Source organism: Drosophila mojavensis, unplaced genomic scaffold (genome assembly GCF_018153725.1).
Source record: "Drosophila mojavensis isolate 15081-1352.22 unplaced genomic scaffold, ASM1815372v1 contig_136, whole genome shotgun sequence".
Taxonomy (NCBI): domain Eukaryota; kingdom Metazoa; phylum Arthropoda; class Insecta; order Diptera; family Drosophilidae; genus Drosophila; species Drosophila mojavensis.
In genome coordinates this window covers 5,719,183-5,740,381 of record NW_025318667.1, presented here as the reverse complement: position 1 = coordinate 5,740,381, position 21,199 = coordinate 5,719,183, and the positions used below count along the sequence as shown (strand labels likewise).

The 21,199-nt window shown below is 37.0% G+C and overlaps 1 protein-coding gene and 1 non-coding gene across 3 annotated transcripts; both read right to left on the bottom strand.

Moving 5' to 3' along the window:
- Nucleotides 1–1,607: 1,607 nt before the first annotated feature.
- Nucleotides 1,608–9,447, bottom strand: LOC6586014. Of its 2 annotated transcripts, none has more exons than XM_015160596.3 (5): nucleotides 9,344–9,447; nucleotides 4,359–4,733; nucleotides 4,130–4,256; nucleotides 2,074–3,390; nucleotides 1,608–1,988 (listed from the first exon to the last, which is right to left on the bottom strand). In XM_015160596.3, exons 2-5 carry the CDS (start codon nucleotides 4,650–4,652, stop codon nucleotides 1,849–1,851), a joined length of 1,878 nt encoding a protein of 625 aa, XP_015016082.1. In that variant the 5' UTR covers nucleotides 4,653–4,733; nucleotides 9,344–9,447; the 3' UTR covers nucleotides 1,608–1,848. The 2 variants fall into 2 exon arrangements, with proteins under 2 accessions (XP_015016082.1, XP_015016083.1); XM_015160597.3 differs by lacking the exon at nucleotides 9,344–9,447 and adding an exon at nucleotides 6,855–6,876.
- A 4,664-nt stretch (nucleotides 9,448–14,111) lies between these two features.
- On the bottom strand, nucleotides 14,112–14,184 carry Trnam-cau. Its single transcript has one exon. It is a non-coding gene; the product is annotated as a tRNA-Met (tRNA).
- Nucleotides 14,185–21,199: the final 7,015 nt, after the last annotated feature.

The following is a 21,199-nucleotide window of genomic DNA, read 5'->3' as shown; positions in this document are numbered from 1 at the left end:
GCTTCTGCTTCGGCTTCTGCTTCGGTTCTCGACTTCTGCTTCGGCTTCAGCTTCAGCTTCGGCTCCAATTACCGGCAATTGCATGACACATCGCTCGCTGTTGCTGATGAGCAGCCAGCATGAGTTGCCTTCTCGGGTACTACGAAAAAAACAAAAACAAGTAACTGCGCATGGCGGGAGTAAACGACCAGGGGATGCCCTGAATTCAACGCACAGTGATTATAAATGGGATTACTTAAGCATAGGCAAAACGAGAGAATCTTATTCAAATACATATATGAATTTGTCTCTTAAACCTTAAAGAAAACGGGAAGGGCGGGTAGGAGGGAGAGATAGGAGGAACTAAGTCCGTGTATTCATTTCAGGAACTCCCACAGCAAGTTTAAGTTTATGGTATGGTATTCAAGCTAACGCTTAAAAGACCAATAAACATAATCGATTTTTATCGATAGTAAGAGCTGAGTTATCGTAAGTAAATAATATATGTATGCAGCACATGGTATACATGTAATGTATACTACATTACAAGCCTCTGTTTCAATTATAAGATTTCAGGTCTCTAGCTTTTGTGGCTTACGAGATCACTGCTACAGACCGATGGATGGACAGACGGACGGACAGATAGAGAAATGGAAATGGTCTTACGGATACGGCTAGATCGACCATCAGATAAAATCAGCGCGTGCTCTTGATACACTTCATGGTATCTGAAATGTCTTTGCCTGTCTCTTGCATACAGTTTCACGTAAGAAATATACCCCGCATCTACATTCTCAATGAGCTCTGTGTATATACGTCAAGCCGAAGATTAGATATGCTTGCATACTTAGCAATAATATTTATAGCATCTGTGCAAATTATTTGCAATCACAATTACTGAGAAAAAAATAAAAAATCACAGCCAAAAAACCAACGAAAAAAGCGTGATTTAGATAAACTAAAATACAAATATATATGTGTATAAGTATGTATATATACATACATGTATATGCATATAGCGAGGTCTGCTCAAGAACCTCGGATTATTGGGTTTGTACTGATATTCCCCACCTGGGCCGATAAGTTTAAATATTTTGAACACATAGGTAATGCTCGTCATTGACTCTTGTCTATTCTATCAAAGTAAGCACTTACAACTAATGACTAGACTACCCCCAATATACCCCCATAAGACTTTGTCTTGTTCCCTGTCAATTGAAGAGACCTATGAAAGACTTGAACGCAGTTCAAAGAGATCGGAAACTCACATATGTTATACTACTCGTATATTATAATTATATATAGAAATATAAATGAAGCCCAATCTGATCTATGCTAGAAAGTGAATTGGAATTGTCAACGTAAAATCCAAATAAGACTTTTAATATTCAACCTATCTGAGCACACACCAACAACTGCTGGAACAACTTCCCCATCAGGCGTTACGAACTGCATTGAAATCTGTCATAGGGCCGAGCTGGGTTTGTTGTGTCTAGAGCCTCAATTGAAATGCTGGTTGGTAAATCAATTGTTAATTGATTGGCGCACGCGTTAAATTTGTTTGTGATGTAAACAAATAAAAAATAATAATAAAAAAAATAAATATAAGCAAACAAATTAAAGTCGCGTTTTGTCAGTTGTTCAGCTTAGGCATATTATTAACAGTAAAAAATAATTGGCTACATTCAATTATATATACAAAATGTACAATGTATTTTTAAACTAAATTACAAACAAATAAAAAAAAAAAAAAAAAAAAACACAACATAGACAACAATAAAAAAAATCTTGGCTAGACTAGGAGTTACAGGGGTGGGATGATGAACGATGCGTGATAGGGTTGGCATGGGTTTGGCATGGCGGTGTAGGTCACTTGAAGTCAGCATCGGTGACTGGCGGTGACTTGCGACGTCGGGAACGAATCCAGTCCTCGATGTACCAAAGGCTAATGGCCGTAACGCAAAGCATATTGAAACAGTTAAGGACGACCGGAGTGCTGTGTATGAGGCCTGGTAGTGGGACAGGGAATAAGCAAGGACATTGGTTGATTAGTGAATGCGACAGGAGCGTGCAGGAGACACCACAACTACTCACCGATCATCGGCCCGAAGACCATGGAGAATGTGCCCGACATCAGCAGCTGGAGGCCAGCAGCGGCTGGCAGACGCTTCAGCGGCACATAGCTGGGTATGATCAGGGACCAGAAGACGGTGCGGAAGGCCTTGTTCAGGCCCAGCCAGAGAAATATGGAGATCATCACGTAGAAATTGGTGGTCATCGAGAGCATAAACCGGCCCAGGCACATGCCCAGGATGCCGACCACAAAGAACGTGCGATTGCTCCAACTGAACTTGGCCGTGATCAGTGGGATGAGGAAGCGTATGATCAGATCGAAGAAGCCCAGCAGCGACATGGCGAACGCTATCTGATTGCTGTTGAAGCCCAGATTGTTCAGTATGAAGGGCGTCAGGATGGCGAAATTGATTTCCACAAAATTGATCAACGTAATGCCCACGGCCAGGTTCACATAGGTGATGTCGCGCAGCAGATCCAGATCGAAGAATATGACAATCTTCTGCAGGAAGGACAGCTTCTTGCGGCGCTCCAGCTCCTGTTCGTCCTCCAGCTGCTGCTGCTCCTTGGCCGTCAGCTGTGACGTCGCCTTCAGCGGCTGCGTTTGCTCCCGACTCTCGATTTCATACTCGTACTCGGGCTCATCCTGATCGTGCGCCTCCTCCTTGATGCTGTGGCTCACCGAGATGCTGCGATGCTGTCGGCCGCCACCCGAGTCACGACTGCTGAGACGCCTCAGCTCCAAGTGGCCATTCTCGCCCGACTGCACCCGATTCCGTGTGCCGCTGCTGTTCAGGGATGCCCGGGAGCCGAACCAGCCGTCATTGGCACGCGGCAGCACCGGCGTCTCGGGCTCCACCACATGCTTGATAATGTCATCGTCCTCCTCATCGGCCAGCGCCTGCGACTTCTCCGGCTGCAGCGCCTCCGCATCCTTGTTGCGCTTCACCACATGCCACTTCACAGGCTGATAGATCAGCGAGCAGGCGATCGTGTGCAGCGAGGCGCCCGCAAACAGCAGGACGGTGCTGACCACACCGAACTCCCGCAGCAGGAACGTGGCAAAGTATGGGCACACGATGGGCCCAAGCCCGGCTACACCGAACTGGTATGCCGTGGCGGTGCGCCGCTTCAGCTTGAAGTACGTGTTGACCGCCAGCGAGGAGGCAGACACTGTCAGGCCGCGGCCAAAGCCGTAGATGATCGAGAAGCTCAGCAGGTAAATGGTGAAGGTGTTGGCGAACACCATCCAGAACAGACCCACAAAGGTCAGCACCGACCCGACCAGCGCCACGACACGGTACGTGAACCGGCGGAACAATGGGCCGTTCAGCAAGCCTACGAACACAGTGAAAGAAATTGACTTCAGATGGAGAATTCGGGAAGTTGACTAGGGGGGACATACATAAGTCAGAGTGCACTAGGCGGGAGTCCACGACTACGAAATAACATTGAGTATGCAGAGAGCTGTGTTGTTCCTCTGTTTTGGAGTGCACAACTATGAGGTGCTCTATCATAGTATTTCCATCAATCTAGATTAGTAAGTACGATCTAGTAGGCATTGCACGACTATGAAATGTCTGAACGTCCTGAATAGTTGGACGTTTTCATCATTTTAGCCAAATTAGAGTGCTCTACTCGGAATTACATCAGTAGGAGATACCCTAAGCTCTCTCTATGCAACTGTTGCCTCCATTTCATTATTCTAGACAAGAAAAAGAGCCCTAGTAGAGTTGACCGACTGCGCGATATACTCATCCATTCACAGGCCAAGGGACACCCTCGGCTCAGCTCATCGTCTTATCAATAGTATATATACCTAAGGGGCTCTACCCATATACTATTGTAAAAGGAATGCCAAAAACAATCGAGTTTATCAATTTACAAAAAGCTCACAATCAATATACCCCTTTGGATATCAATAACAGAGTATTAACTACAATGAGTGGCATCAACTCTAGCAAAACTGACAGAAGATATAGATAGAATATACCCATTTCGCATTGACAAACAGGGCATACTATGGGGTATTCTGCAATTCCTAACTGTCTGGCACTCTGCGTATCCCTAAACTCACCTGTAAAGGCCGAAACAGCAATCTGTGTGTTGATAATGGTCGTCAGCTCGGAGCTGGTGATGCCCAAACGCTCAAAGTGGACACGAAAGATGACGCCGAACTGTTGAGCCAACGCAAACGTAACCAGCTGTAAATGTCAATAGAGAGAGAGAGAGATGTAATGTGAAGCTGATTATATATATATATATTTCCCTCAATCTCTATGGAGAGAGGGATTGCTGCTACTCACAATATTGATGCCGCTGGAGATGGCCACCAACCAGCCCCAGCCGCCATCGGGCGCCACAAAATCATCGCCCAGATCGCCCTTGTCCCGTCGCTTCTTCTTCTTCTTCTTGCTGGGATGCGTTGTTGCTGTTGTTGTTGTTGTTGCCTGCTTGGGTGGCTGTTCGTCATACTTTGGCGGCTGCTCCTTGGCCACATTTAGTCTTAGAGCATTACTGTTGTTGTTGTTGCTGCTGCTACTCATGTTGTTGTCGCTGCTGGGCGGGCTGCTGTTGCTGCCATTTTTGTAATCAGTCATCGTTAAATGTTCGCCTTATGCTAGCATCACTGGGTGGTCACTGAGATCGAAGGCTGCTGCTGCTGTTGTTGTTACCAAAGTCTGCAAAAGTTGTGGTTGAAGTGAAGGCAAGACAGATAGAGAAAGAGAGAGTGAGAGAGGAGGGGGGGGGGGTATATCTAGCAGTCATACAACAATATTTCACTGGCCAGCCCATCTCGTCTACAGATCATGAGCTCTGGCCAAGCTAATGCCTCAATCGCTTTGACTCTCTCGATAACAGATGCTTGCCAGCTCTCTCTCCCCCCTCTCTATAGCTCACTCTTTTCCTATCTAGTGGCTCATCCCATATCAATACATGTTTTCAATTAAATTAACTAGTTCCTTCCCATAAGTTCAGTGCAAATAATACGAAACTCGGCCAAGCACAAATCGATTGACTTCGTTCATACGGAAAACATCATCATCGACACGTTATTAATTAAAAGCTTTCTTCGGTGGCGTTACGTTAATGTGCTCTCAATATATATACAGCGACAAGAGAGCAATAAAACCAAGCGAATATCGACTCAGATAAGATTAGATGTTGGGCCATGCGAAATGTTATTATTGGAGCTCACATATTTTGCCAAACAGAACGTGTTTGTTCGACTGATTTTGCGCACAGACTTGTTAATTAATCTCATAATCATTAAACCATAATCAGCTGAATCTAAGCGATTCTCTGGTATTAGCTAGTACATACATCATACGTCATACATATATCATATGCGGAATATCGTATATTGAGCAAACATGCATTACCAATTGATATCAGTCTATTAACTAAGTATATCGTATATTGAACATTGCATATCGTATGTGGAATCAGTCTATTGAATACGTATACCGCATATTGAACATTGAATATCGTATGTGGAATATCGTATATTGAGCACATGTATTACCAATAAATGGCATATCGTGTGAAATCTGTATACCCGTGTATCGTAAAATGAATATCGTATATGCTATAGTATATTAGGCAAATGTGCTAAGAAACAATATCAATCAAATAGTTAGCTATATCACATATCGTATATCGAATATCGCATGCCTTAGATTGTATGTTGATCAAACGTATTGACATGCAATATAAATTAGAATCACCCTCATTTAACTGTGTCGCTTTCGAATATCGTATCGCTTGCTCAATAACATGTTGTCAAACAAAAATAATTACAATCGTCGCTATGTCGTAAATTCGAATAGCGTAAATGGTTTGCTACGAATAATTACAAACACTTAGGGCTATTAGCTCTATATATCTCATATCGTATGTCACATATCGTAGATCTATCGAATATCGCAGCTTGAAAAAACACATTTCAACCAACAATATTTCCAATCACTTCAGTTTGGAAATTATATTTTTCGCATTTCGTCTTTGGAATCTCGTAAATGAGATATCGTAAACTAAGCAAATGTATTGCAAATCAACAATAGTTACAATCACTTCAGTCTGTCATAAATCGAATATGGAATAACTTATATCATAAGTTTCATGTCGCATATCGTATATTGCCAATTCATTGCCTTCAATTACAATCACTTCAGTCTGTTAATGTATGTATTTCATATTACCGTAAATATAATATCGTAGGCAATCAACAATTACTAAGTAAATATCGTAAATCGAATATCGTTTACCGATCAAACGACTTTAATGGCGATTTCCAAAAAACTATCCCGAAAAGTAGCAGCTGCATGGAACGGCCCAAACTCAATGTGGTCCCTGAACGCACTGACCACCAATTATATTTCATTTGCTCCCTCTCTTCACATAATTAAGCTCACTACACACACACTCAAGCACACACAAAGTAACACCCATTATATAAAATTATTGGTGTCGTTCTTGTCCTTATCGCGGCATTGCAATATTTTAGAATTGATATCGAATTGGCTCTCATATCGATGGGCCTTGACAAGCCGACCAATATCGCATTGACCAACTCATAAATGCCAATGACAGCGATATCATGTCAGCCGTATCTTTAGCTTTTCACTCCACAGGAAAGAAAAAAACAAAATCCCAGCCATTGACGACGTCAAACAGAAAAATTGGCACGCGGTGATAAGCCAAGTCGGACAGTTCCACATTTGAAGGCAGTTCAAATACTGCTCGCCTTCTCCTGCGCCTCCTTTCTAAAAAACAGTAATAATATTTCACGCTAGGTTTACCTAGGGCTCTTTCAAAACTATCACCGTTAGAGCTGTGCTCAGCCGTGGAGCAACAGAGCTCAACTGTCAGCGTCAAACTCAGACTCAGACTCAGAGTCAGAGCTGGACATTATCCAGATGATAAGCTAAGCAAGCGAGAATCGAGCTTTGGAACCGCGTACGATTAACAATATTACAAACTATATATATACATACATACATATATACAGAGAGAGGGAGAATATGTATGTTGTAACAACACTGAATCACTTTGTCTGTCAGCCATATGGAAGGTCGCTAAAAATTGAAATTTAAATTGTTTGCTAGCGAACTATAATTACTAATAGTTTTCCTACTCAAATAACGCTTTCAAATAAAAAATATAATTTATTTTTAATATTATTTTGATGACGCCTACAGACAGCGCTAAAAGTAAGCAACTAAGAGACTATTTTTGTATAGAATTCCTTTCAAAATACTATAATATAAATAATATATCTATTGTATGTACAGGTAAAAAAGTTGAAAATCAAATGGAGCAAATCATGTCTTAATTTCTTTGAAGAATAAAATATATTTTATTTTAATTTTTTCTCTTAATTTTTTTTTTTTTTTGAGTCTTCAAGACCAAAGTTTTCTATATGTTAATCACGTATAATCACATTTGTTTAAAGCACCCATTATTTGTATGCAATATATTATATTTCACTTGATTTTTTCAATTGTAATATACTATGAGAAGTGAGGGAATATGCATAACCCACTTTTTGTATTTTACTTCCAGTTCTACAGAAATCTCATATCCACATCTCATCTATCCACATATCTACATATATATAGGAAAGTATCTAACAAGTTATATATATGATCTATAGGATATGAGAATGTCTATACACATACATAAATATAACATATAATATATGACAATTTCATTTCCCAGTTTTTCCTTTGTTACATTTGTTTTAGAGATTCTTTTATAAGTAAGGCACTTATAAGTTATAACACATTCTTTGTGGAAAATCAAATGTAGAATATATGAATATAAACATGTTTTGCGTTTTTATTTTCATATATTAGATGGTCAATAGGAAAATATGTAAAGTATTTATATAATATATTAAAGAATTTTGCATACTTCTGTATTATCGTATTACTGTATTACCCAGAAAAATTGTGATTTATATTGAATTGACTCATTATGGAGCACAAATTACGAAACAATTTTGATAAATCAATTAGAGTTTATAGATTATGCGGGCTATAAATCCGAATCGAAACTGACTTCAATACAATTTATGATGTGAGCAATGTTTATTTGTACTCTCTAGACTCTCTAGATAATATATTTAGTGTATATACATATATACATATAGATTCACACTACAGCCAAAGCAGCTGATCTATTAGTTGCTGACATAATAATAGTTTTTCTTTTCTTCTTGAAATATGTAAAACGTTGCCGAAGCAATCAATCATGAGTGACGAATACATATGCTAGGCACTGTGGTGCCACTTGGAACTCAAGGCAGGCAAAGTGATTGCTGTTGATATGCATATGCATATGACATTACTGGAGATACTATGTATAAGGCCTAACGATGATGTGCCAAACTCAACTGAACTATTCCATCGCACGCTTTCCGAACGGAAGTGAGCCACTGTGCGAAAATAAGCAGCCCACTGTCGCCCACTGTAAAACTCGCTTTTATTGACAGCGTAAATCAAGCATATAAACTTAGATACATACACATAAATATAAAAATATACACAAATACATACATTTATAGTTATAATCGTGCATAGTTTATATATACATACATATATAAGTTGCGAATCATTGTACGCTAGGAAGTCGTCAACTTTGTGATTATGAAATTCAGTTTTCGATTCGAATGTGCAAAAGTTCATGTAAAGATTTCCACACATTGAATGAGAAGACGAGATTAGAGTGAGTTATGCTACCATATAAAGTGTGCGAGGCGTCTCAAGCTGTCAGCCACTGTTCAAATCAACTTTTCAAGTAATCAACAAACGAACGAACGGACGGACGGACGGACGGATGGACAGGTGCTGGGGGCTGACTTTTTGGCAACAAGGTGTTAAGCCGCGTGCGCGCCGACGCATTGAGCCCGTGCTAAGCTTTTGACGACTTGTGATTGATGGACGTTTAACGGCATGACACCTGAGGTCTGCACCGATAACAATGCCAAATCACGCCCTACACATGACAAGGAGCATGGCCAACGGGAGGGGGCGTCGCTGGGCAGAGGAGGACAAGTGCACGTGCTTTAGCTTTCCCTGGCTAGGCGCTGACCCTGGCAGCTAGCCAATGCCAAGCTCTTTCACCAAATATTTTTCACAACAAAAACACGCACAACACACAAACACTAACACCCACACAGACGGGCACACACACACACAAACACCGTTTATTAGCCGGCATTCGTTGAATGAACAAACAACAAAAACACAATTTCAATTTCAGTTTCAACAATAATTTCGACACTAACCAACAACGAACGACAACTTTTCCGCAACGTTCTCCAGCGCGAACTGAACCGAACAAATTTGTAAATTATAGTATTAACAGTTGCTAGCAAACCATAAATACAAATGCAAACACAGCACACAAATACACATACAAACTCAAATACAAAACAAATACAAACAAACACACACAGTCAGACACGCGCTCTCATCTATACACAATTAACTGTTCTGCTCTTACATTTACTCTCTCTCTCTCGCACTCTCCTTTGTGTTCCATATTATTTGGCATGTGGAGCAACATTTTCAAAATATATGTACATATATATATGTATGTATATACACTTTCGCTTGTCGCTGTGTGCGTATTATTTTGGTCTTTATACGTTTTCGATATTTGGGCTCGACTGTTTCAAAATACATAAAAATATATAAATCATGGATCTCATACGATCATGCAGTCCGAATATTGAATGCTCTCTGGCAAAGTTTGTGATCGATATATATATATCGATATCGATATCATATATCATATATGAGATGTGTATGTTATATGTTAAATGTTAAATGTTAAATGTTATATGTTATATGTTATATGTTATATGTTATATGTTATATGTTATATGTTATATGTTATATGTTATATGTTATATGTTATATGTTATATGTTATATGTTATATGTTATATGTTATATGTTATATGTTATATGTTATATGTTATATGTTATATGTTATATGTTATATGTTATATGTTATATGTTATATGTTATATGTTATATGTTATATGTTATATGTTATATGTTATATGTTATATGTTATATGTTATATGTTATATGTTATATGTTATATGTTATATGTTATATGTTATATGTTATATGTTATATGTTATATGTTATATGTTATATGTTATATGTTATATGTTATATGTTATATGTTATATGTTATATATGTTATATGTTATATGTTATATGTTATATGTTATATGTTATATGTTATATGTTATATGTTATATGTTATATGTTATATGTTATATGTTATATGTTATATGTTATATATTTATATGTTATATGTTATATGTTATATGTTATATGTTATATGTTATATGTTATATGTTATATGTTATATGTTATATGTTATATGTTATATGTTATATGTTATATGTTATATGTTATATGTTATATGTTATATGTTATATGTTATATGTTATATGTTATATGTTATATGTTATATGTTATATGTTATATGCTATATGTTATATGTTATATGTTATATGTTATATGTTATCTGTTATATGTTACACCCAGCAATATTGTAAGGATATACCCCTGTTACAAGAGTATAAGATCGAAAAAGAAATATTGTATGTATGTATGTATACACACATATTTATTTATTTCTGATAAGAATTTTTGCGACTTTGCGGCCCACAATTATCAGTGAATAGGCATACAGAAACACACACACACACTTATACACTGGGACACCTAAATACATATTCATAAATACATTACGATAGGAGAAACGATTACAGTTTGATTTGGCCGCCGTACGCACAGTGTGCCAGGCGAGCAGCAAAAATGTAAATCGAAAACAACAAAAACGACTAACTGTAAAAGTCACGATTAGAAATATATGTAGGCTCAAGGCAAATATTGCGTTTTAATATCATCAGCAAATAGTTTTCCATTTCAATTTTACGGTATAGTTGTTGTTGTCATTTCGCACCACTGTGACTCTGTGGTAGTGCCTGGCAATAAGCCATTGCCAAGGGTAATGCTTTTAGGCAAATTGAATATCAGATGTGTATCTAAGATCTTTAGGCCCCAGCCAAGCTATGCCACATATTGACTGGCTGGGAAATGGAATTCCGCATCGGATTTCTGATTCGATTTTCTCACTCTCTCTCTATTGTGCATGGTCTATGTAGCGAAATACATGTGTGCAGTGGGAATGTCAAAAGATATATATAATTTTATAAAGTTAAGAACGAAGCTTAGTTTTCGAATATAACTTTTGATAAAGAAATTGTAAGTAGTCTCAAGTTTAGAGACCGATTTAATTCATCTTTTGATTGACATTCACATTTATATTTAGATTCAGATTCAGAATTGGATTCAGATTTACATTTGGATTAATTCAGACAAGGACTCAGACTTAAATTTCGATTGAAATTCAGATTTGGATACAGATTTAGATATTGATTCAGCTTTAGATTTATATTGACATTTATGTTTAGATTCAGACTAGGAGATTCATATTCGGATTTGGATTCAAATTCAGACTAGGATTAAGTTTCAGATTTAGACTCAGACTTTAAAACATTTTATTCAGACTCAGCCTAGGATTCAGATTCAGATGCAGATTTACATTTTGATTCAGAATAATATCTTAACTCAGATTCAGACTTGGAGTAAAATAATAATTTACTTTGCAGTATTACATAAATATATTTTATATCTCGATTAATCTATGAAAGTTTGTTCTTAATTCAAATGCATATATCCCACATTCATTAGAGAATCGAATGCCAATTAGCACTTGATATAGAGGCATACCTAAGTAACTATCTTTATCAGTATATAAACATACATATACTCTATATACTTACACTTAGATATTATTTATAACTCTTCAGCCTTCAACTTTCTGATGTTGTTCGATGGCCTTAACTATATTTATATCGTAATTGGGCGGCCTTTTCAGTGGTCAGAACTGAAACCAAAGTATATATGAAAAAAACAAACAAAAATAACAAAACATTCCATTTAATTGTGAACCTTTGGACATTCCGTTTGCAATTTACAAGTGTCGTTGATAAGCTTAGTTATAATAATTGCTGTTTGGCTCTCTTTGGGGTGGGGTGCAAAGCGCAAAGTGGGTGTGTCTTCCGCTCAGTTCCTATTCAAATCGGCGTCCAACAAGTGAAACATATATACAGATATATGTATGTGTGTCTAAAAGTGTATATGTTTGGCTATATCAATAAAGACCTGCCCCCAAAAAAGAATTAATTACCCAAATCGAAACACATTAGCTGCAAATTTTAATCACATCGACAAATAGACATATATTTATTTATATATGTACGCATACATATTTATCATATACACTTTATACTAAATAAGAAACTTTGAATCATTTATTTCGCTTCCAAGTTCCATATGATGTATCATCTAAGTTCATCATAGAGTCCGCATTTTCCTCATGTTTAACAGCTGTTGAGGCAGTTTTTTTTTTGGTTTTATTTCTTCCCGATATCGATGGAACGTACGATTGTTTTTAGGGCAGCACAAAGTCCAAGGAGCTGAATACCACCTTGACTCAGCCGCAGCACGTTGTCGATAAGCTGATAATAGAGCGATAAAATTATAGACAAATATGTTAAAAAGGAAACGCCGCTGCCCCGACTTAGTCGTTGCACCTTGATCGGAAATCAAATTAGCAGTAGTTAATATCAAATTGTAAGAACTTTAGCTCTAACTGAACTATCTTAGTATAGATCTGAAGACAGTCGAGATCGAGTAAAGGAGAGGAGAGTTTTGTGATTGGTTTTGGTACTAGATATAGGGTTTTATATATGTTAATTTCACCTTTTTTTAATATGTTTTGAGCAAAGAAAAGGATGGAGTATATTAGGAGTATGCTAGTTAGATATATACATTGATCTATCATGTAGAAATGTTTCTATTTTTAGCGAAACCAAATAGACTTGGTATACAATGTAAGTAAGTAGTTTATATACTGCCGAAAAATGTAGGTCTAAGATCTGTCTCGTCTGAATATAGTTGTGTTCGTGTGAATATTGATTGTGTTTTCTCCTGAAAAGTCTGAATGGAGAAATGTTAGGCCTCCTAGCTGGTGTCAACTTACATATGTATATGTTATATGAAAACTATTATCACACTTCCAACTATCATTAATTACAGCTTGTCGAAAATAGTCAAATATATACACAAAGTATCTGAGTTAAAGTCATCCAAAGGTTAGTAAAATAACGTACGAGCATTAACAAGTAGGCGGGCTCTGACCGGGAGTGACCGACTAGAAGATACCCTGAACTCTGTGCAGAGCTGTTATTCCAAACAATCTATACTTCTGTTATACAAACTGGATTCGAAGTCAATTTGTTTCTCCATGCGATTATTCCTGCGCAAGTGGAATAATATATCGCCTACTTTGAGGCGCGCGCACAAAATGATCTTCTGTTGTAGTTCACATTAGATGGTTGAAATATAATCTCAATGGTAGTATAGTGTAGTAGAGTTATACGATTTTTCCAATATGTTTGTCGTATATTTTATCGTATAAGGGAATGCCAATTATCGTATATGCTAGAGCTTTGAAATTTTAAATGAAATATAATGTTGAAACGGAAAGAGTCCAATATGAGGTGATTTCCAGTTCAACAAAATATTTTTGTTAACAATTTTTGTAGCTCTGATGTAAGTGTTATAGAAGTAAAAATTATGAATGCATCCAATATTTCCATCCAATAATTTCCCATCGTAAACACGTTGCCATGATTGATATCCTCCGCAGATGAAGATTTATGTACCTATAATTTGTATAGTAGAAAATATATATATTAATGTGTTTCAATACCATCATCCAGAGCAAATCAAAATCTGTTAGCTTAATATTATATATGTAGACACATTTTATTATATTTTTCTTGTCTGATGATGCATCAAATTTTTGGTTGAATATGGGGTTGATTTAATGTGAATTCATTTTGGAAATGAATCCAAAAATCGTAATAAATCAACCGCATGTTCAAGAAAAAAAATGACATGCCCCGGGTGAGGCTCGAACTCACGACCTTAAGATTATGAGACTTACGCGCTGCCAACTGCGCCACCGAGGCCTTGGGAGGCTGCAGCATTGCAGCTAATCTAAGCCAGATATGTATGTGTATGTATATAAATATTTATATATGTGTGTATATAGATTTATTTTGACTATCTGTGTTCATATCATCTGTTGCACATGCAAAGCTCTAATTCGGATAAATCTGCAATCAAGGAGCATATTGAAAGCACTCGTTGACTGAAGGCTACCAGAACAAGGACGAAGCAATAATTGAATTAAGAAGACGAATATATATATACACGCTCAGAAACATACATATATACTATATAGTATAGCAACAAAAATGAACTTTTACTTCAAACTCGAAAAGTGTTGCATACCTCTGAGCGCATTCCTAGAAAATATATATCATTGCATGCTTCTAGGCTTTTCTAATATCGAGCTTTCCGATTGATATAAGTTTTTTTTTTTTTTGATTTATTAAAGCCTTACGGGGTAGTTGAGTAACCCCTTTGTGTGCTTTTTTACTATATTATAAGAAAATTGAGTAATACGAAATAGATTTTAATTTTAATTTAACACAATATATTGAATCGAATATTAGATACTTTGTTTATATAGAATTTTACACATTTGATGGGTTTCCGATTTTTCTGTTGCAAAGCAAAGCATTTTGTCAACGACCTAGAATCTAGTGATACCCGAACTAAAACGTATTTCACTAGATTCTGGCTCGCAGACAAATGTTTTAGTTTAGATTTTTTCTATAGACCGATTACAAATTGAATGATAAATCACTAATATCTGACTCCGGAACTGGTCCGGGACATCGTTCAAATACACGTGAATATCACGAGAAATTCTCGTGTATATTAACATACGATATCGATGATAGTTTTCCCGATTTTTCTGTTGCAAAGTAAAGCATTTTGTCACCGAGCTAAAACCTAGTTAAAACCGATAAATAAACGTATTTCACTAGGTTATAGCTCGCAAACAAATGATTTAACTTAGATTTTTGCTATAGACCGATTGCAAATTGAATGATAAATCACTGACTCCGGAACTTGCCCGGGACATCGTTCAAATAGAGCACGTGAATATCACGAGAAATTCTCGTGTAATTATATCGATGTTAGATTTCCCGATTTTCCTGTTGCAAAGTAAAGCATTTTGTCACCGAGCTACAACCTACTTAAAACCGATAAATAAACGTATTCCACTAGGTTATAGCTCGCAAACAAATGATTTAACTTAGATTTTTGCTATATACTGATTGCACATATAGTTGGAAGTTATATTTCAAAGAAATTTCGAATTGAATTTTCGTTCCAATAGATCACGTGAATATCATATCATATCTATAATACGATATATTAAATATCACTAAAAAAGTTTTCATATATTGCACAATTTATAGTTGATAGTTTTTCCGATTTTCCTTTTGCAAAGTAAAGCATTTTGTCAGCGGTCTATAACCTACTTAAAACCGATAAATAAACGTATTCCACTAGGTTATAGCTCGCAAGCAAATGATTTAACATAGATTTTTGCTATATACTGATTGCACATATAGTTGGAAGTTATATTTCAAAGAAATTTCGAATTGAATTTTCGTTCCAATAGATCACGTGAATATCATATCATATCTATAATACGATATATTAAATATCACTAAAAAACTTTTCATATATTGCACAATTCATAGTTGATAGTTTTTCCGATTTTCCTGTTGCAAAGTAAAGCATTTTGTCAGCGGTCTATAACCTACTTAAAACCGATAAATAAACGTATTCCACTAGGTTATAGCTCGCAAACAAATGATTTAACTTAGATTTTTGCTATATACTGATTGCACATATAGTTGGAAGTTATATTTAAAAGAAATTTCGAATTGAATTTTCGTTCCAATAGATCACGTGAATATCATATCATATCTATAATACGATATATTAAATATCACTAAAAAACTTTTCATATATTGCACAATTCATAGTTGATAGTTTTTCCGATTTTCCTGTTGCAAAGTAAAGCATTTTGTCAGCGGTCTATAACCTACTTAAAACCGATAAATAAACGTATTCCACTAGGTTATAGCTCGCAAACAAATGATTTAACTTAGATTTTTGCTATATACTGATTGCACATATAGTTGGAAGTTATATTTAAAAGAAATTTCGAATTGAATTTTCGTTCCAATAGATCACGTGAATATCATATCATATCTATAATACGATATATTAAATATCACTAAAAAACTTTTCATATATTGCACAATTCATAGTTGATAGTTTTTCCGATTTTCCTTTTGCAAAGTAAAGCATTTTGTCAGCGGTCTATAACTTAGTGATACGGAATATAAGCGTACTCCACTAGGTTATAGCTCGCAAACAAATGATTTAACTTAGATTTTTGCTATAGCTGGAAGTTATATATCAAAGAAATTTCGAATTGAATTTTCGCTCAAATATATCACGTGAATATCACGAGAAATGCATTCGTATATCTATAATACGATATATTAAATATCACTAAGATACTTTGTATATATAGTTGTTTCAATTTTCCTTTTGCAAAGTAAAGCATTTTGTCAGCGGTCTATAACTTAGTGATACGGAATATAAGCGTACTCCACTAGGTTATAGCTCGCAAACAAATGATTTAACTTAGATTTTTGCAATAGACCGATTGTAAATTGAATCAAAAATCACTGAAATCTGACTCCGGAACTTGAGGCTAGAGCTGGTCCGGAGCACCACTCAAATAAAGCATGTGAGTATCACGATAGATTTATAAGTATATATATAACACGATATATTGAATTGAGTAGAAGACACTTTGTTTATAGGGCACATTTTCTTGTTGCACAGTAGAGCATTTCGTTAACGAGCTAAAACGTAGTGATAACCGAAACATAAACGTATAGCACTACATAATACCTCGAAAGCAAATGTTTTAACTTCGATTTTTACTATGGACCCATTGCACAAATAGTTGGAAGTTACATTTCAATGAATTTTCAATTGTTTCGCTCATCAGCAAATTGAATGAAAAATCATTGATATCTGACTCCGGAACTTGTGACTAGAACTGGTCCGGGGCATCGTTCAAATAGAGCACGTGAATATCACGAGAAATTCATATGTAAGCTATTGCTATATATGTATATACATATGTATGTATACATTTTTATATGCATGCAGGCAACACGCGAATCAATCAATATAGAGACAATCAGTGATGCTCAAATATATATATACATGTATGCAACATATGCTCAGAACTATATCGAACCAAATTTTGAGCAAACATCGCATATGTGTATCTATATATATGTATGTATATTATATTCTACACTTGGATGCTAAACGGGTTTGCTGGAAATATAGGTATACTTTTTTTTATTTTGTGATCAGCTGGCAATGGATAGTAATTGTATTAATATGTGAAGATTCCACAAAGGGTTATCAACTGAGCAAGTACAACGCATTCATTGCTCTCTCTCTCTCTCTCTCTCCCTCGCACACACTCTCGTGCTCTCATTCTCTCTGTTGTAAATGGAACCAGCTTAACCTTCAGCTCAGCAGGCCAACAGCTGAGTGATGGATGCACTCAAGACGATAATTACAGAGAGTGTAAAATAATAATTTGGGTACGGCGTCCTCTATATGTTCCACATGTATCATATATGTACATGCAAGTAAGTCTTGCTATACGTCCCGTCTCAATGATTGTTGACTAGCCATGTTGGACTCCATAAGTACTATGTACTATGTAGGACTGGCCCGGAAATCTAGCCAGCCAGCTGTTGTTCCCGTATCCAATGCTAAATAAATTTGTCGTCTTTGTCGTTCTTGTTGTTGTATTTGTCGCTTCAGACAACGGAACTAAAAGTATATCAGTCTGTCAATCAAACACTTTATCAGTGCGCCAGTTAGTTCATTTCCTTTTGCGCCCATTGCCATACAGTGCCTTGCATGGCATGGGGGCAATTTGTTAAGGCGTGTGCAGCAACATCAGGGAGACTATCAACATATATACATATATGTATGTATGTATATGCAATTATGTGGGTATATATTACGAGGCAATGTAAATATAATAATAAATACGTGATTAAGCGAATACAAATAGCGAGTGTAATAAAGTTACTAATCTTTTTAATCTGCCCAACTTTCTATGACGGATCATTCCATAGCTTCATTTACAGCGCATTATACAATTCGCAGTTGCCAAGTGCTAAAGGAAAATGAGAAAAATAAATAAATCAAATACAGTTTACTTCAGTTGAACTACATCGATAACTGCACCTCTCTCCTTCTCTCTCTCTCTCTCTTTCTCTCTCTCTGTCACTCTCTTTCCCACTACCCACTGCAGCGCATTATACAATTCGTATTGGCCGAATCAAATTATTTCCAAAAACAAAAAAGGGCAGAGCAAAGAGGAAAATGACGCGAATACACTTCAGTTGATTTAGCGTCTCCGATAACTGTACAAACTCGCCCACTCTTTCGCTCCCTGTCTCCCCTGCTTTTATTGTTTACTTCTATACATTTGCCGTGATTGTTGTCGAAAATGTAAATTTTCCAAGAGGTTGCCTGTAATACGATATAAATATGTATATATGTACATACATACATATGTACATATGTATGTTAATGCCTACACATACATACATCCGTATGTTTTGACAGACATTTTACTGTTGTCCTCTTACAAGACAATAAAACTATTTAAGCTCTTCGTTCGCGAAAGTTCTAAGCACCGTCAGACTTACACCTCTTCTCCCCATCTATCTCTCTCACTCTCTCTGAGATTATTTGCATGCACGCACACACACACACGCATACAGATTTACGCAGCATAGGCACGTACCCATCTGTTTGCGCATATGCGTGTGTGTCAACATATGACGTCACTGGAGGAGGAGCAACAAGTAAAAGTAACAGCACATCAGGAAGCAAATGTAGCAAACAATCCGCCGGCAACATGGACTAGTATATGTATGTACATATGTCCATGAGGCAGGCTTGCTTTCATTCTTTTTTTCTTGCTCTCATTATCGATTCTTTATTAAGTCGTTTTTTTTTTTTTTTTGGAGAGCACACACTGGACAGCAGAGCAGCTTAACAGTGTCCACACACGGCGCGGGTGAGCGCGGGCGGGTTATTGTGGTACGCATGTATTACATATGTGTATGTAAATGTAGCGAGTGCCTTTACAAACAAATCTACATAGCTACACATACATGCACATGTACATGTGCCCAAGCATGCGTGCGTTGTATGCGTGTGTATGTCGCAGCAGTAGACCGAAAAGCACGTAAAAGACACGAAACTGGACGTTCGCGTAAATATGTATGTATGTGTGTGAGCCGCGTGCGAATTTCATTTGTGATTTTAAGTTTTCAGCTTTTCAATGTTCATTTCCATTTCAGTGTCTCTCAATGTCGGCAGATAGTTGATGATTTTTTAAAATTTATATATGTATGTATGTACATATGTATATAGATATTTTATTTATTTTTGTTTGTCAAGTTTCCTGACACATTGTTAAGAGATGTATGTACATACATATATATGTATGTGGTCTTAGACGATCGAAAATGCTTTTAAAAAATATGGAGAAAATTTCGAAAAATTTTCCTTGCTCCAACAGGAAGCATAAAATTTAGTAAGACAATATTTTGGAGTCATAATAATTTAATGCAATATACATATGTATGTACACACATACATATATCTACTTGCTTTGTAATATATGTACATACACAGAAACCTATGTATGTATGTATATGTATGTATGTGCATGTATATGTATGAATATTAACTGGTTACAGATTAGCGAGAGTAGAACAACAAAGACGATGCAGTAAAGTCGTTAACGAAGTCTGCTGATGACAGCGCCCCGGAAGGTTCTTGAAATAGTTAAACAAACAACCTGCGTGACCTCGAGCCTGGAACATTTCCAGCAGAGTACATACATATGTATACATATGTATATATACATACATATGTATATCCATATGCATACAAGTATTCAGGCTTTAAGACCGAAAATCCCTCGCCGAAGTACATACAATATACATACACATACATATGTATATATGTATATGCATATACGCAAACAAAACTCTTCTGCACACACACACACACACACAGGCACACAACAATCATACACACGTCGAAGATCTGCAAGGCAAAAGCAACAAGTTACAAAACAGCGGGAGTGAGCGAATTGCGTTAATGTTAAGCAGACAAAGAGAGCGGGAGAGTAAGTAAGAGAGAGAGAGAGAGAGAGAGAGGAAGACATGCACAAATTGGGAGCGCGTTTGCGCAACTGAGTCAATGGATAAGCGAACAATGTGTTGAATCCACAACGCAGGCAACGCAGAGTGCACCTTGCTGCAAGACGCCCAGTAACAAATGTTACTCCAGCCATGGCCAAGACAAAGAATAAACACAAACGAGCTGATACACACATACGTACATATGTACATCTACGTATGTATGTGTGTGTACATTTGTGCTTGCAGACATGTGTTTATACACACGTGCACGCAAAAACATCCATATATATATATATCTTCCATGTGTGCATGAACCTCAACAAAGAAACAGACAAGGAGGAGCGGCTAAAAGTTAGCTGAGGCGTAATTAGTCAGGGCAGTAAAAGAAAAAACAAAAAACAAAACAAGTCAACGTAGCTTTTGTAGGATTTGTTTTGTTTTGGGGTTGCGCTTTTGGCAATGGCAGCAGAGAACAAAATCACCAGGAGTAGCAGCAGCAGCAGACAATGCTCTCGGGCATTAGAACGCGATCTTGACATACACTGACTCAGCAGCGCAGCTGTCCCACACACTCGTTCTCTCCAATAGAGTCGTCCACTTCACGCTCTCTTCCGCTCTCGCTCTCGCTCTGACTTGCTCTCACGGATTTTACGGCCAGGCAGGCAGACAGGCAGACAGGCAGGCAGTCAGGCGGCGACGTCGACGGCCAGTCAGTATCGATTGAACAGTCGCGCGTAACACATCGAACCGATGCGGAGAGCCCGGCTAGGCCCCCACACCC